This window comes from Erinaceus europaeus, chromosome X (assembly GCF_950295315.1).
Source record: "Erinaceus europaeus chromosome X, mEriEur2.1, whole genome shotgun sequence".
Lineage (NCBI taxonomy): Eukaryota > Metazoa > Chordata > Mammalia > Eulipotyphla > Erinaceidae > Erinaceus > Erinaceus europaeus.
The window spans coordinates 117,794,508-117,812,029 of NC_080185.1; the positions used below are offsets into that span (position 1 = coordinate 117,794,508).

Below are 17,522 nucleotides of genomic sequence, written 5' to 3' on the forward strand. Positions count from 1 at the left end.
CTTGTCTGGACTTGTGTGTCATTTGTGATTCTTGGGAAATAATTCTGCAGTCATATCATATTCTAAATATGCAGTTGGGGATTTGCACAGAACCATGATGAGAAGTATTCTGTTACTGAAAATCAAAATGAGTCTTGTTACCTTTGGACTGAAAATATAGGTGTATCATAGGTGATATGCAATAACACTGCGCTAAGTAGCAGACTATTTTTATGTCTCTTTTAATTTTTATTTATAAAATGGAAATATTGACAAGACCATAGTATAAGAGGGGTACAATTCCACACAGTTCTAACACCAGAACTCCATATCCAATCTCCTCCCTTGAAAGCTTTCCTATTCTTTATCCCTCTGGGAGTATGGATGGACCCAGGATCATTATGGGGTGCAGAAGGTGGAAGGTCTGGCTTCTGTAATTGTTTCCCCTCTGAATATGGGTGTTGACAGGTCAATCCATACTCCCAACCTCTCTCTCTCTCTTTCCCTAGTTGGGTAGGGAACTGGGGAGGTGGGCCTCCAGGACACATTGTTGGGGTCATCTGCCTAGGGAAGTCAGGTTGGCATCATGATAGCGTCTGGAATCTGGTGCCCGAAAAAGAGTTAAGATATAAAGCAGAACAAATTGTTGACTAATCATGAACCTGAAGACAAGAATGTTGCAGATGAAGATTTGGGGTCTCCATTTGGGAAGAAGCTAATAGGTCTATTTTAGGTATATTTCAAGGGGCCCATGACCCTACTAGTTTTTTTATTTTAATTTATTATTATTATTTTATATTTATTTCCCCTTTTGTTGCCCTTGCTGTTTTTTTTTATTGTTGTTGTAGTTATTATTGTTGTTGTTATAGATGTTGTCCTTGTTGGATAGGACAGAGAGAAATGGAGAGAAGAGGGGAATATAGAGAGGAGGAGAGATAGATAGACACCTGTAGACCTGCTTCACCGCCTGTGAAGTGACTCCCCTGCAGGTGGGGAGCCAGGGTCTCGAACCAGGATCCTTGTGTTTTGCGCCACGTGTGCTTAACCCACTGCGCTACTGCCCGACTCCCCGACCCTACTAGTTTTTGCCTGAGCTTGACATCTAATACGCAGGTAACCTAAGTTATTGTTTGGGGAGATGGTGTCATAGTTGGAAAAAGAACTAGAAAGCTGGATCAGGGAAGAGAATAGCTCCCAATTATGGGGAAATATATATAAATATTGTTAATTGTAAACCCCATCAATTTGATCTGGGGCCCATATTCAGCACAGGAGCCTGTGTAACTTCTACATCCCTGCAGGTCTGAGCTGGCATTCTGTGGTCATGGCTAGGGACATTCCATTGTGCACTAATTTCAGGACCCATCTTCCTCAGGTGGAAGGTAGAGTATGTTACCCAGCCTCCATTCGGAGAATGGAACATTCCCTGCCATTGTTGGTCCACATTGCAGGCAAGGTCCTATAGGGACCTACAAAGGGATCCATTATGTTGTTCCTGATGGAGATGCCTAGTGATAGTGGTGAGAGGGATCCGCTAAAGGTCTAGGCCCACCATTTCTCTGTGGGAATCCCAGGACTCCCTGACCAGGGCCCCAGGTGATAGGGTGGCTTGGTAGTGACTAAAGAGTCATCATTAGAGTATGCTAGTCTCTTGTCCTTATTCCACTTCTGTAGTCTTTACTTTGTCTGACAAGGTTAGCTTTGGAGTGATTGAGGAATATGCAATAGGAGGTAGGTGAGGAGAGTATCTAGGCAGGCAGAATATTTTGTAGATACAGGAAAGCCATTGTAGTTGGCATCAACATGGTTTCAGTCTATAATTTTAATGGAAATAATGAAATCTCTCAAACTTTGAAAAAAACAGCACAAGCCAAATGCTAGTGTGCCCATCACCATATTCTCATATTTTGTCATATTTATATCATATATATTCTCTAATGGTATGCTGGGAAATTATGCCGATGCAGTCACATCTGCCATGTTGTCTCCTCAGGCTACTGCTAGTTCCCGCAAGAGTTGGGACATTCTCAGAGTGCCTGTTCTGCCATGTTATGCCCTCAGGGCATTGTCTGTATCCCCGAGATTTCCGGAGTGCTTTGGTTACTCCTCCCGCCTCCCATTCTCACGAGAGTTATCATCCTATCCTGGAGTGCTATGGTTACTCCTCCCCCTTCCCATTCTCGCGAAAGCTGCTCCTATAAAAGCCTTTCTTCTTCCGCACCTCTCTCTCTTGCCAGCGCTTCCCTCCCGGTGTTCAGACGCAGGAAAGGTTACTGCCTGAGGCAGCCATTTTTGCTACCTCCACGTGGCCCAACCTGCTTCTCTAGCACCCAACTCTGAGGTGCCAGCGCAAATAAAGATTTGTGTTTCCTCTTCGCTCAGGACCCCCTCTCATCTCCGCGGCCCACGCTCAACAACAATGGTAGTGGTACATGTTGTGGTTCAGCTGCATAGTTTTTGTTTACTTGTCACCAGGGTTATCACTATGATCCACAGCTCTGAGCAGCCAGTCACCCCCCCCCCATTTTATGAGATAGGATAAGGAAAAATTGAGAGGGAGGAGGAGGTAAAATGGGAGAGAGAAAGATGCAAGCCTGCTTGACTACTCATGAAACATCCCTCCTGCAGGTGGGGAATGAGGGCTTGAACCCAGGTCCTTGCACATGGTAGTGTGTGTGCCCAACTGGGTGAACCACTGCCCAGCCCCCAAACATAGGTTATTTTAATATAGATGTATATTTAAGAAACAGAATTTTACAGATAAGGCTGAAATTCCCCCCTGTAAGTCTGTTACTGCTTTCAGAAAGTTTGCTGCCTCCCTAGCAGTTTTGAGATTGTCACTTCTGAGACTGACTAGTCTTTTGTGCATGGAGCCAAGTGCCAGGGATGCGCAGACTGTGCACATAGGGGACATCCATGGGCGGCTGCTCCTCAAACTCACTTTGGGGGTAGGGAGCAAGATAGCAGGCATGTGTGTGGGGGTAGATATGTGCTATTTTAGGATTCTTCATCTATTCAGCACTCTCAAACAGTAGAGACAGCATACGAGTTTGCTTCTAGTGGCTTCTTTTTATCTCTCCCAGTAGTAATTTTGGAAGAAGGTTTTCCATGAACGAACATGGAGGGCACAGCTATGATGCTACAACAGCTGCATCTGGCCCCAAGGGAAACCTCTCCTCCAGAACGAAGCAGAGCAGGTTTGAGGGAAGTTGGAGTTGGCACCTCCTCTCTGGGCTCTAACTTTGCCTTAAGCTGTCAGCCTTCCTCTGCTACAGAGCAAAGTCCATGCCTGCATTTCCTGCAGGTCAGGGTGAACTCAACTCCCCCTGGTGTCAATGGCAACAGCCTGCTCTGTGTGCTCAGACTGTTGGTAGTGGGAGAGGGAGGGAGGGGCAGAGGGGGGGAACACTGCCAGATGGGAGTAAAGCAGCTGTGGAGAGGAAGAGCACTGCAGAGGGGGCAGGTCCACTCAGCAAAGCAGCTGCCCCATGCCTTCTCCATTTGGTGGTCTGCAGCTGGCACATGCTGCCAGTCTGTCTCCTTAATGTTGATTCCAGAGAGTTTTCTATCCCCTGGGATGCATATTAAAACACTCAAACACTAGTTGTTCATGTCTTGACCTAGGACAGGATATGGATGCATGTTAATTTGAAAGACTTGCCTTCTGCTTTAGATATTCATGTTGATCTTTTAATTTTTTTAAATTATGTTTATTCATTTATTGGATAGAGACAGCCAGAGGGAGGGGAGATAGAGAGGGAGAAAGACAGAGACACCTGCAGCACTGCTTTACCACTTGCAAAACTTTCCCCTGCAGGTGAGGACCGGAGGCTCTAACTCAGGTCCTTGCACATTGTAACATGTGCATTCAAGCAGGTGCACCACCACCCAGCCCTTCACGTTGATATTTTCCCTCCAGTGTTATCTCTGGGGCTCGGCACCTGCACTACAAATTCACTGCTCCTGGAGGCCATCTTCTTTTCATTGTTGTTGTTGCTGCTCTTGCTGTTGTTGGATAAGACAGAGAGAAATTGAGAAAGGAGAGGAAGACAGAGGGGGAGAGAAAGATAGACACCTGCAGACCTGCTTCACCACTTGTGAAGCGACCCCCCTGCAGGTGGGGAGCTGGGGGCTCGAACTGGGATCCTTGTGCTGGTCCTTGTGCTTTGCGCCATGTGCGCTTAACCCACTGCACTACTGCCTAACCCCCATGTTGACCTTTTTTTAAAAATATTTATTTTCCCTTTTGTTGCCCTTGTTTTTTAATTGTTGTTGTAGTTATTATTGCTGTTGTTATTCATGTTGTCATTGTTGGTATGCTGATCTTTTTAACAGAGGTAGCATGCAGTTAAGTGCAGAGATATTAGAAATACAGTTGAAGGGGGTTGTAGGTATGTGTACACCTGTGTAACCATCCTCCAGACCAAATTCTAGAACCATTCTGCCCTTTCTGAAGGCTCCCATGGGCCCTTTCCAATTAGTACCTTCCTGAGTGTAACTGCTACACTATTGATTAATTCTGCCTGCTGTTACACTTTGCATTAATGGAATCATACAGTATCTAATTTTTTAAGTCTGACTTATTTCATTCCACATTATAACTGTGAAGTTCATTTGTATAATTATGGACATTTCTTTTCTATAGTATTTATTACTTAATGGTGATGACAAAAAAAATTGTGTATCACTCTCCTGTCCACTACTTAATATACTTAATCCTGAAGACACCTCTCTGTGATGGTGCCAAAACATTGACTTCTTTTAGAGACAATGAAAGAGCTGCTCATAGGCTTTCAGTATTGCTCCCAAGATCACCCACCTAATAAATGGTGATGCCAAGACTAGTTCTGACCTTTGACTCATAGTATCATTCTCCCCATTTCCCAAAAAGTCTTCATCCTAACTGGTGTCAGGGTTGGGAGAAAACATACAAGGACCTGAGAAGAGGGAGATGTCTCTAGACTGGACCTTTGTTGATGTCTCACTGTGTAGTACTTTGGTTGGTCCGGCCAACCTCAAACATTTAGTTTATAACAGGTGAGGAGAGAGACAGGGGGAGCTCCACCTATCCAGCAACCACACCCAGACAGTTTAGCTTACCAGAAGGCAGAATGTGCTAGTCTGCTCTGCATTGTGGACACATTATGTATTTATCCAATAAAGCTGTTATAGAGGCAGCCACCTAAATGTATCTTGGAAAATTTTTGCTAGAGTGGCTTTAGTGGGACTTTGAGGGATCTCTAGATACAGATGGGCCATCTTAGATTCTGATCATCGTAGTATTTTGGGGGAAGCAGGACTGGTTGGTGTGAGCTCTCTCCCTTCACTCAGGGGGACCCTCCACACACACAGCTCTAGTGTTGTTGCAACATCAGTATAGCGTTGATGGCATCCACCTTACTGTCCATGCCAAGCCTCCATCAGTCTTGAGATACAGGAGTTTTTTTTTTTTTTTAAACCTCTGAAAAAGGTTGTCTATACCCTGACTATCTGTGTCTTTAAGTAAGTAACAGCACTGATGATTTACACTCTGAAGCCTTGGGTATGAGCATTCTTGACAACTATGGCTTTTGAGGCTTCCTCTCATCGCCACCGTAGTCTCACAAATGCTTGCCCTTCCTTTAGTTTTCTTTCTTCTCCACTTCTCTCCCCTCCCTCCCAGAGCACTGCTCAGCTCTAGTTTATGGTGGTGCTAGGGATTGAATCTGGGATCTCAAAGCCTCAGGTGTGAATGGCCTTTTGCATAACCACTGTGCTGTCTTCCTAGCACTTTCCTCCTTCAGTTTTCCCTACCACTTGCCACTAACAGATAGTGCTAAGCAAATGCTTGCCAGGTCGCCCACACCCCATTGAACTACCCCTTGGTAAAGTCAGTGGTTGTATCATTGCTTCATGTTGTATCCAGGTGGAAAATCCATGTATGCATCATCATATCCACATGGTGGTGGAAAGTGAGGTTTGAGCAACTGTTTATCCCTTAAAGAAGCAACAGTCGGAGAATGGGCCCCTTTGGTGGCTTGAATGCTTTGCTTCTAGAGCCATAGCAGGCTGGCAGCTGGCACTAAACATCCCATCCTGTGGCTCAGGTGGTTTGGGTTATGTTTACAGATTGTCCCCTGATGCCATCTGGTAGGAGAGTACAGAAACCCCTGACTGCTAAAACTGCTGTTCCAGCAGGTGCTGGGCTGAGGTGTTGTATGTATGCTTGCACACACAAGTGTACACACACACACACATACACACACACACACACACACACACACACACTTGAATGCAGCTTTGTGCTTTGTTGACCTGGGATAGCAGCTAAAAGTTTCAACCCAGCAAAGCACCAGCCACAGTTGCTGGTTTCCGGTGGGGCCTTGTCGAGGAAGGTTGGGGGGAGGGAGGGAGGCTGAGGCTGTTGTGAGCATAGTCAGTATCAGGAAATTGGAAGTGGTCACTAACAGTCCATATGTAGGAAGCTGCTGGGCAGGGACAATGTTTTGACAAACTTTTGTTGCTTTCTTTCTCCCTCTGTCCTGGCTGAACCGTGAACCCCTGCCCTATTTTGCCTTTTCATGTTCACAGCAAGGAAGGGGCCAATCCCCATTTCTGGCCCCACTCTCCTTCTATAGAATAAAAAAAAATTAAATATATTAATTTTTTTAGCTTTTTCATTTCTATTTTATTTATAAACAGGAATCACTGACAAAACCATAGTATAAGAGGGGTACAACTCGACACAATTTCCACCACCAGAATTCCATACTCCATCCCCTTTCCTGATAGCTTTCCTATTATTTAACCCTCTGGGAGTATGGACCCACGGTCATTTTAGAATGCAGAAGGTGGAAGGTCTGGCTTCTGTAATTGCTTCCCCACTGAACGTGGGCATTGACAGTTCGATCCATACTCCTAGACTGCCTCTCTCTTTCCCTAGTGGGGTGGGTTTCTGGAGAATTGGAGCTCCAGGACACATTGGTGGGGTTAGTTGGCATCATGCTAGCATGGGACCTGGTGGCTGAAAAGAGAGTTAACATATAAAGCCAAACAAGTTGTTGACTAATCATGAACCTAAAGGCTGGAATAGTGCAGATGAAGAGTTGAGGGGGGGGGTCCTCCATTTTGTGTATAGCTTATTGTTTTATAGAGACAGAGAAACTGAGAGTAGAGGGAGAGAGTAGGAGAAAGAGAGACACTTAGCAGCCCTGATTCACCACTCATGAAGCTTTCCCAATGTAGGTGGGGACCAGGCCCTTGAACCCAGATCCTTGCACATGGCAACAAGTGCACTCTACTGGATGTGTCACCGCCTGACCCCTAAGAATGTATTTCTTGTCCATGAACCATTTCCATCACAGTCATGCTTTGAGTCTAAACCTTTAGATTTCTTTATTGTTATTAATTTATTTATAAAATAAAAATATTGACAAGACCAAAGGATGAGAGGGGTACAGTTCCCACCACCAGAGTTCCGTATCCCATCCCTTACCTATGGCTTCCCTATTTTTTTATCCCTCTGGGAGCATAGACCCAGGGTCATTATTTCTTGTTCCTTAGTCAGTACGATCCTGGGTCCATAAAACTCTGCTTTTCAATTGAATTACACAATAAATTATTGAAGCAATTTGAAATAATTGTATCAGTTTTTATGTTAAAATACATTTTATTTATGTTTTTGTCTTTATTTTGAGTTAATTTTTAAAAAATTAAAAAAAAATTCTTTATTGGGGGGTCGGGTAGTGGCACAGTGGGTTAAGCACATGTGGCGCAAAGCTCAAGGACCGGCATAAGGATCCCGGTTTGAGGCCCCAGCTTCCCATCTGCAGGGGAGTCGCTTCACAGGCAGTGAAGCAGGTCTGTAGGTGTCTATCTTTCTCTCTCCCTCTCTGTCTCCCCCATCTCTCTCCATTTCTCTCTGTCCTATCTAACAACGAACAACATCAACAATGGCAATAATGATAACCACAGCGAGGCTACAACAACAAGGGCAACAAAAGGGGGGGAAAGATGGCCTCCAGGAGCAGTGGATTCATGGTGCAGGCACCAAGCCCAGCAATAACCCTGGAGGGGAAAAATTTTCTTTATTGGGGAATTAGTGTCTTACATTTGACAGTAAATACAATAGTTTGTACATGCATAACATTTCCCAGTTTTCCATATAACAATACAACCCCCACTAGGTCCTCTGTCATCCTTTTTGAACTTTGATGCAATATGCCAATTCCAGTTCAGGTTTTACTTGTGTTTTCTCTTCTGATCTTGTTTTTCAACTTCTGCCTGAGAGTGAGATCATCCCATATTCATCCTTCCGTTTCTGACTTATTTCACTTAACATGAATTTTTCCAGGTCCATCCAAGATCGGCTGAAAACGGTGAAGTCACCATTTTTTACAGCTGAGTAGTATTCCATTGTGTATATATACCACAACTTGCTCAGCCACTCATCTGTTGTTGGACACCTGGGTTGCTTCCAGGTTTTGGCTATTACAAATTGTGCTGCCAAGAACATATGTGTACACAGATCTTTTTGGATGAATGTGTTGGGTTCCTTAGGATATATCCGCAGGAGAGGAATTGTAGGATCATAAGGTAGGTCCATTTCTAGCCTTCTGAGAGTTCTCCAGACTGTTCTCTATAGAGGCTGGACCAATTAACATTCCCACCAGCAGTGCAGGAGGGTTCCTTTGACCCAACAACCTCTCCAGCATTTGCTGCTGTTACTTTTTCTGATGTATGACATTCTCACAGGAGTGAAGTGGTATCTCATTGTTGTCTTTATTTACATTTCTCTGACAATCAATGACTTGCAGCATTTTTTTCATGTGTTTCTCGGCCTTTTGGATCTCTTCTGTGGTGAATATTCTGTCCATGTCCTCCCCCCAATTTTGGATGGGGTTATTTGTTTTCTTGTTGTTGAGTTTGGCAAGCTCTTTATATATTTTGGTTATTAAACTCTTGACTGAGTTGATGTATGGCATGTAAAGATCTTCTCCCATTCTGTGAAGGGTCTCTTGGTTTGGGTAGTGGTTTCTTTTGCTGTGCAGAAGCTTTTTAATTTGATGTAGTCCCATAGGTTTATGCTTGCCTTAATCTTCTTTGTAATTGGATTTGTTTCATTGAAGATGTCTTTAAATTTTATGCAGAAAAGAGTTCTGCCAATATTTTCCTCTAAGTATCTGATAGTTTGTGGCCTAACATCCAAGTCCTTGATACACTTGGAATTTACTTTTGTATTTGGTGAAATATAGTGGTTCAGTTTCATTCTTCTGCATGTTTCAACCCATTTTTTCCCACACCATTTGTTGAAGAGACTCCTCTTTCCCCATTTATTATTCTGGGCACCTTTTTCAAAGATTAGTTATGCCCATAGGTGTGGGGCTTACTTCTGGGCTCTCAATTCTATTCCACTGGTCAGTGTGTCTATTCATGTTCCAGTACCAAGCAGTTTTGATGACAACAGCCCTATAATACAATTTGAGATCTGGGAGTGTGATGCCTCCAGTTCTATTTTTTCTTCTCAAGATTGTTTTGGCAATTCTAGGTCTTTCCTGGTTCCAGATAAACATTTGTAGCATTTGTTCTATTCTTCTAAAAAATGTGATTGGGATCTTGATGGGGATAACATTAAATTTGTATATGACTCTAGGTAGTATATTCATTTTGATGATGTTAATTCTTCCAACCTGTGAGCATGGAATATCTTTCCACTTCTTTGTGTCTTTTTCAATTTCCTTGAGTAGTGACTAAGAATCCAGGTATTAATGGAGCTTTTAGAAGAGACCACCCAGAGCAAACCTTTTCTATTAAGTATTTTAGCCTTGGTTCTATCTACTGAACTCTGCTATACGCATCAAAGTTGCCACAAAAGAGGTTTAAGTGAACGACGGTAGTTTTGTTCTTAGTGAAACTTATCTGCTATGTGTGCTTAATCCTGTGCGCCACTGCTCCCCCCCCCTCCCGTGGAACTTATTTACAAAAAGGTTGATAGGTAGGAGTTTGTTGACTCCTGGTCTAAAAATGATAGTATTTATTTTAGTTTGTTTTCCTTATGTTTTTATTTGCCAAGAGCTAGAAAGCCAGTTGGTGACCGTAAATGAACTTGAGTCATCTTTTGGGGTTAGCATAATTTTGAGCACTCTGCTGATTTGGGAATATACTTCTCTCAACCCCTGCTGGGAAGAATAGAAACCAGAAGGTTTTTAAGAGGTTGGTGTGCTTTGTCAAAACTTGTCATTACTCAAAAACTAGAACAGGCTCTCCGTTGGAGCTGGATAGTGGCCTTTGTGAGTCAATCGTTCTCATTCTGGTCAGTTGAAATGACCATAGTCACATGAGGTTGCATCACATCTGGAACATTATTCCATTTTATAGGACTTTCTAATAAATGTGAGGAAAGCAAGCTAGAAAAATAAAGGAAATGGTGTGCTTTTAGAACATGATATTATGCTGAGTGGAGATCTTTTCCAGAAAGCTGAAGCTTAAAATAGTCATTAAAGAGGCATTCTAAAATTTCAAACTACAATCTTGCTATCTTTTTTCTTCTCTACTCACAGGAAATAAAGAAGGAGATGAAGAAAGACCCTCTCACCAGCAAAGCTCCAGAAAAGCCCATGCATGAAGTAGCCAGTGGAAATGCTTTGCTGTCTTCTGAAACAATTCTAAGAACCAACAAGAGAGGTATGGAAAAAAGAGAAAGAGCCCCCACTTTTCCACTCAGAAGCCCTGGAAACTTCTGAGTTAACTGTTTAAGGTTTTGAATTGCTGGAAAATTGAATGGTATTTGTCTTCTGTTTTGTTGTAAAATTTTTAATACACACATGTGCCTATGTGTACAGACACAAAAAGTATAATACAGTAACTCTAATGAGGGAAACTAATACAAATATTTTTTAACAGTGGGAAAGTGAACTCAGTGTGTACCTGATGAAATGATTTCTCTAGGACTTTAGCTTTCACTTTCACATCTATTTGTATGTGTCAAAGGTGATATTTGAGAATGCTGGGGTACAGGCTGAGCTGTGCATGTCTGAGTGTGCTATTAATTAAGAACAAATTTTGGCAGGGGCTTCTTCTCAAACCACAAGCAGATACCCTGTATCTCCTGGTTTATGTGGCAGTGTCATGTGAGAAGATATAGCTCATTCATGCATCAACTCCAATAGATTATCATCTTATTTCTTTCTCACTTCTACTCTCTCTGTGATACTGTTGTTTGAAATGATGAGAGAGAAAATAAATGATTGTATGGTTGCCATGACTCAGTTTTTTACACTGGTAACACTAGTTTCATTGAGCTTTTCCCAAGCTCGCCCTCGCTAAGAATCAAGCCAGACATAACCTGAGTGTGCCCATGTAGGGGACCATTTCAGTTGCAGGCTTCTCATGGGTTTATTACTTCCTTAAAGAGGAACATAGAGCTGTTTAAAAGCAGGTACAGGAAATGGATTAGTAAAGAGTTTCACTTTATACAAAAAGGAAAGCAGATTTACATAACCATGGAGAGGAACAGTTCATCTTTCATAAAACTGAGACAACATAAGAATCTGCTCCGTTAGCCCGGGTGATGGTGTACCCGGTTGAGTGCACATGTTACAGTGCACAAGGAACCAGGTTCAAGCCCCCGGTCCCCACCTGAAGGGGGAAAGCTTTGCAAGTGGTGAAGCAGGGCTGCAGGTGTCTCTCTGTCTCTCCCCCTCCCTGTATTCCCCTTCCTCTTGACTTCTGGCTGTCTCTATCCAATAAATAAAGATAATAAAAAAACTTTTTTTGAAAAAAGAACCTGCTTCGTTGATTATGATGCTTGAGACATTATCTTTGTGTCTCACTTCCTGCTTCTTCTACCCTCCTTCAGTTACCCTGGGTTGGTTGCTTCCTCCTTCCCCGCCTTCCTTCCCTTCCTTCCTTCCCTTCCTTCCTTCCTTCCTTCCTTCCTTCCTTCCTTCCTTCCTTCCTTCCTTCCTTCCTTCCTTCCTTCCTTCCTTCCTACTTTCCTTACTTTTTTCATTATTCAGCTTCACTGTTGGATTGAAGCCTAAGCTGGTTAGCAGGTTTTTTTTTTTTCAATCCCATCTTACCAAGGTAGGGAGATTTCCCATTTAAAAAATTAAATGTACTTGGCTATAATTGTCCCCCAAGTGCCTCCTGAAGTTTTTCAAATAAGCTTCATAACTCCTGAGGCCTGCCCTCATTGGATTTGAAGAGCTAGCATTCAGTATGTCTTTCTCCAGTCTCTTCCTATACTCTCATTCCTCCCGATGCTTCTAGGATCAGTTGAGATGAGGAATCACAGACACAGTGATCAGAAGCAAGTCCTCTGATCAATCCTGTATTTTCTTAAGTAAATAAGAGAGTGAAAGTATTTAATTAATTTAGCAAGGTAGGTAATTAATTAAGCTATGGAATCAAGGTAATTATCTCTATGAGTTTAGTACAATTATTTGAGAACTTTGACTCAACAGAGGAATCTAACTTTTCAGATAATTGTCTCTTTATAGTTGAAAATATGACCTTTGAGGGTCCCATGGGATTTTTTTTACTAAGGAATAAAATAATAGTATTAGAAGAGATATAATGGCTTACTGCCTTATACTCCATTTTTAAGCCTCTGCTTATATCTGCAGTCTGATTTTTGTCTAACTTCTTACTCTCAGGCATTGGACTGAATGAATATGCCAGTGGCTCTTCGCACATGGGGGTGTTCTGTAAATATGAAACACACAGCAAGTCATCCTCATTCTCTCCTAGGCTTTACATTGACCCCTGGTCACCTGGACCCAACATAAATTTCCAGTCGAAGGAAAGCATTGTGTACTAAGGCTGGTGCCTTCTTTGGCCCTGCCCCCCACCCATCAGGACTAACAGTATCCTACTACTCTTTATAATAAACAGCGGGGCAGATTGATCGGCCCTGTCAGGCCAGATAAATAGTTCATTGTACTAAACTCAAAAGCTACATTTTTCCCACCCCAAATCAATGAAAACCCACTTTCCTCCCTCCAAATGAGAATCAGAAGCTATTCTGTGAGCTGATTCTAGCTGCTTGTAAACACTTCCTTCCTATTAATTTTTCAAGTTTTATGAGTTATTGTAAATGACTGAAGATTCCTCATTCCCTTTGTTCATATCAAGCTTTGTTCCCAGAAAGCTCTTGCATATTTTAATCTGCTGCTGTTGTTATGAAGGAAAATTGCTTTCAGAGTGGGAGCAGCCTATTTTGATTCTCTGACATGAGATCTGAGTCCACCTTGTGATTCAGCCTTGGACTCTGAGAATTCAATATAATTAACACAAGCTTTTTTCTTTATTTTTTTTAAATCAAAATTGATAAGACTGTTAACTGTAAATGAACATTATCCTTTGACACAGATTTAGACTTCATTTCAGAAAGGGAAAAACGGGAGTCAGGCAGTGGTGCAGCAGGTTAAACGCATGTGGCGCAAAGTGCAAGGACTGGCGTGAGGATCCCAGTTCGAGCCCCTGGCTCGACACCTGCAGGGGAGTTGCTTCACAAGCAGTGAAGCAGGTCTGCAGGTGTCTGTCTTTCTCTCCCCCTCTCTGTCTTCCCCTCCTCTCTCCATTTCTCTCTGCCCTATCCAACAACAACGACATCAATAACCACAACGTTAAACAACAAGGGCAACAAAAGGGAAAATAAATAAATAAATATTTTTTAAAGAAAAGAAAATAAAGGGAAAAAGAAGTGTTTGTATAATAAGCCTGGAATTGAACCACTTTCCTAGGTCCTGAACTTGAGAAGACATAATGCCCATTGTGTCCTGCCATCTTAGCATTTCAGGACATGCTGTATTTCGCACAGTGGTAATGGATTGTAATACCGCAGTGTGGGATGAGCTCGCTCTCCCCAGGCACCTGAATAAGGTCAAAAGAAAACCCTAGACTTGAAGAAAGCTATTCATGGTTTTGCAGAAAGGCTAGGACTGTGCAAACGTTAGTTTGGGGACCAATTAGTTTCAGTTTTCAGCTTTAACCTTTGCAGATTTCTACTGAGTTGATTTAGGGAGGTACTGGAATGACTCTCTAGGCTGTTCACTTGAGGAAACATGTGACTGAACTTGAGAGTGAGTGAGCAGCTCCCCCAGCTATCGGGGAAGCCGTCAGCTCTGCATTCTAGGCAGGGCGTCTGAAGGAATAGTTGGGACTTTAAAAAAATTCTTTTTTATTATCTTTATTTATTTATTGGATAGAAACATCCAGAAATCAAGAGGAAAAGGGGTGGTAGAGATGGGAGCGAGACAGAGAGATACATGCAACACTGATTCACTACTTGCAAAGCTTTCCCCCTGCAGGTGGGGACTGGGGGCTCAAACCCCGGTCCTTACACATTGTGACATGTGCGCTCAATCAGGTGCACCACCACCTAGCACCTGAAGGAACAGTTGTGACTCCTTCCCCCTGGCAACTTCTCTGGTCATTATCTGAGTTATAGAGAAGGAGACTTCTTTTAAGGCAAACCTTTCTTTAAGAACAACAAGCCAGTGTTCCTTTAAACTTGCATCAAGGGTGTTGTAGATCCTAAAGTTAACCCAGACTCCAAATGTTATGCGTGTACAAACTGTTGTATTTACTGTTGACTTTAAAACCAACCTACCTACCTACCTACTTTCCTCCCTCCCTTCTTCCCTTCTTCCCTTCCTCCCTTCTTTCCTTCCTTCCTTCACTTCCAGGATTATTGCTGGTGCTTCATACTGGCACTATGAAGCCACCACTCCCAGCGGCCATTTTTCCCTCTTTTTTTCCCCCCCTCTATTTTATTCGATAGGACAGAGAGAAATTGAGAGAGGCGGGGGAGATAAGAGCTACAGAGAGAAAGACACCTGCAAGGCCTCCTTCACTGCTTGTGAAGCATCCCTGCTGTAGGTGGGGAGTGGTTGGTTTAAGTCCACTGCCTGGATCCCAGGAATGTTCTAGAGACTATTCAGGCCTCTAGTTTAGAAGCCAGATTGAACAAAATGGGTGTTTTAACAGTCAACAACAAATGCCCTTCATATATTCTTTTAAATGAGCAAGAATCATATTGTCAATTTGAAAATGAACTTTTTCTGCTTTGACAAAAGTGAAAATAAAAGTTGTTTGGTTTCATCCTGCAAAGGATGCATATCCTACCTTTTCCCATGTGCTAGGCTAAGCATCCAGGCTGTAACCAATACCCTGCTGCCTCTGTGTCAGGGCTCAGGTTCACTCCATTTTTGCATTGCTGGTACACCTCATGGGGAGGCTGCTTCTCTGGGAACTCCTCCTGCTGGCTTCAACACTAGATCCTGTCCTTCCTCACTTTGAGCAGGTACTGAAGAACATTCTGCAGCACATATTTGCTGCTTGTCCACAATGGGTCCGGCCCTGTGTTGCATGCTGGGACAAGCATAAAGATGAGAAAAGTGGTTAAGTGCATGTGACACAAAGCGCAAAGACTGGCGTAAGGATCTCAATTCTAGCCCCCGGCTCCCCACCTGCAGGGGAGTCACTTCACAGGTGGCAAAGCAGGTCTGCAGGTGTCTAACTTTCTCTTCCCCTCTGCCTCCCCCCCCCCGTCTTTCGATTTCTCTCTGTCCTATCCAACAATGATGACATCAGTAACTACAACAATAATAACTACAACAACAATAATAATAAAAAAGCAACAAGGGCAACAAAAGGAAAAAAAATGAGAAAAGCACCAGCTGGCCCTGCCTGTGCACAGTTCCAGTTTGTCATGTCACTTGGGAAGTGTTGACAAAGTGCTACACGTTTCTTATCTCTTTTTTATGGCCAGGTGGGGGATATTTGATTCTTAACTTCTGTCATTCTGATTGTGAAGCCACTCCACAGGTTTCTGGTTGGCTTCATATGTCCTTGTTTCTATTTCCAGTGTATCATGAATTCAGTGTTTGGTAAGTCTCTATTGTATGTTTGCACATTTATTATTCTTTGCTAGTATTATTGATATTGTTATGCTTTCCTGATATAAAATGTGTTTTATAATCATCCTTTCAAGTTGCTCTGCTACTTTGGCACCTGCCTTCTAAGAGATAAACTGCTTTTACCATGTTATTTAAGGTTTGTTATGCATTTGCATTTTATTGCCCCTTCCAGAGATCAATGCTGAAAAATCTGATGGTTTCAAAGATGTGATTTGTAACACTGATGCTACAAGATGAGGTTCAAGTTGAGATGGGGGCAGGATGTTCTCTGAGTTGATGTGTGAACATGACTTTGTGGACTCATTTTTTGTGTGTGTTTAGTCCTTCAGAAAGGTTTAATTAAAAAATTTCCTTAACAGAGAGATCAAAAGCTGCTCTGCCTCTGGTGACACACTGTTGCTTTAAAAATTAGTGCAGATTAGGACTCCCCATGTGATGGAGAGCTGTGTGTTATAACTTCTTAATAAACAGCTGAATTGGAATTTTAAAAAGTGCAGAAATTTATCAGAATTCATTCAGAGTGTGGATGGGTGAGACATACATGCCCCTCAACAAAGTGTTTGCCACATGGAAGGGCTTTCCAATTTTGGTCTGCTGCTTGAAGCTGTTAGAAGACTTTTACCCAGTGTTTATCTTTGTATTCCTCACAGTATCAGCACTAGTCATTCCAGTACCAAGCAGATCAGCCTGTAGTGACCTCCCTCCCTAGTCTCCACTGAAAATTCAGGGAAAACATATGTTTGATCTTTAATTTCTTTAGCACTTACTTGGTCATTCAGGATATTATTCCCAAGATATTTGTAGGCTTGTTTATGGGAACATGAGTATGTGCATGTGTGTGTGTGCGTTCATGTACTAGCATGATGCTTTTGTGCTGGTTCAACAGAAGCAGCCCAGATTTTGATAGGCTGTGGGCTTTTTGAAATGAAACTGTAAGCAAAGGATGGGGAAGGTATGTCCTTACTAACAAATAGCAACCAATTTGGTTTTCTAGTGCCTTGCTGTTTAAGGCAGTTTCCTTTCAAGCTTCCTTTTAGAGAAACAAGTGTGAATTGCTCCTTTATTAACTTAGAATCTGGAAATGCATCCTGTTGGGTCAGATTTTTCTTCAAGTTTCTAAATCAGCTGTCAATTTTGGCTAAATTACTAAACTTTACAGATAGAAGAGTAGGGGTTAAGAGAAGATAATTACTGTGGTATAGGAGGTTTAAGCTAGTCTTTTCCATGGAGAGATGAAAAGAAAGTTGATCATCTGGCAGTGAAAATAAAAGCTTATACTGTGGCATCATTCAGTAACATATAGGTCTGTGTAACTGCATCAGTACATGCATTTATAGTTTTGTTAATTTGCCCCCCCCCAGTGGGTCTTTGTCTTAGAAGGGTTCAGAGTAAAGGGACCAAATAATGGTCTTCAAAATTGCAGAGGAGTTTTACTGGGACTCTGTGTTAAGACTAGTGATAGGTACCAAAGCATGTTTTCCTTTTTCATTTTGTTCCCATCCCCCCCTTTTTTTACTGGGAGGTTAAAGATTTACAGTACAGTTGCTGACACAAAAGTACAATTTCTCATCTCACCAAGATAGGTGTCTGCAAAACATTTGCACTCCCAAATTAGGTCCACCATCATATACAAAGACCCAC

General features: G+C 42.5%; 1 protein-coding gene across 3 annotated transcripts in view; it reads left to right on the forward strand.

Moving 5' to 3' along the window:
• The window catches only part of SH3KBP1 (SH3 domain containing kinase binding protein 1), a 447,635-nt gene that overhangs the window by 181,610 nt on the left and 248,503 nt on the right, over nt 1–17,522 (forward strand). For all 3 annotated transcript variants that reach the window (XM_016195163.2, XM_007538851.3, XM_007538858.3), the window contains one exon: nt 10,518–10,641. In XM_016195163.2, coding sequence (XP_016050649.1) covers nt 10,518–10,641 — 124 coding nt within the window. The remainder of the gene's footprint in view (nt 1–10,517; nt 10,642–17,522) is intronic.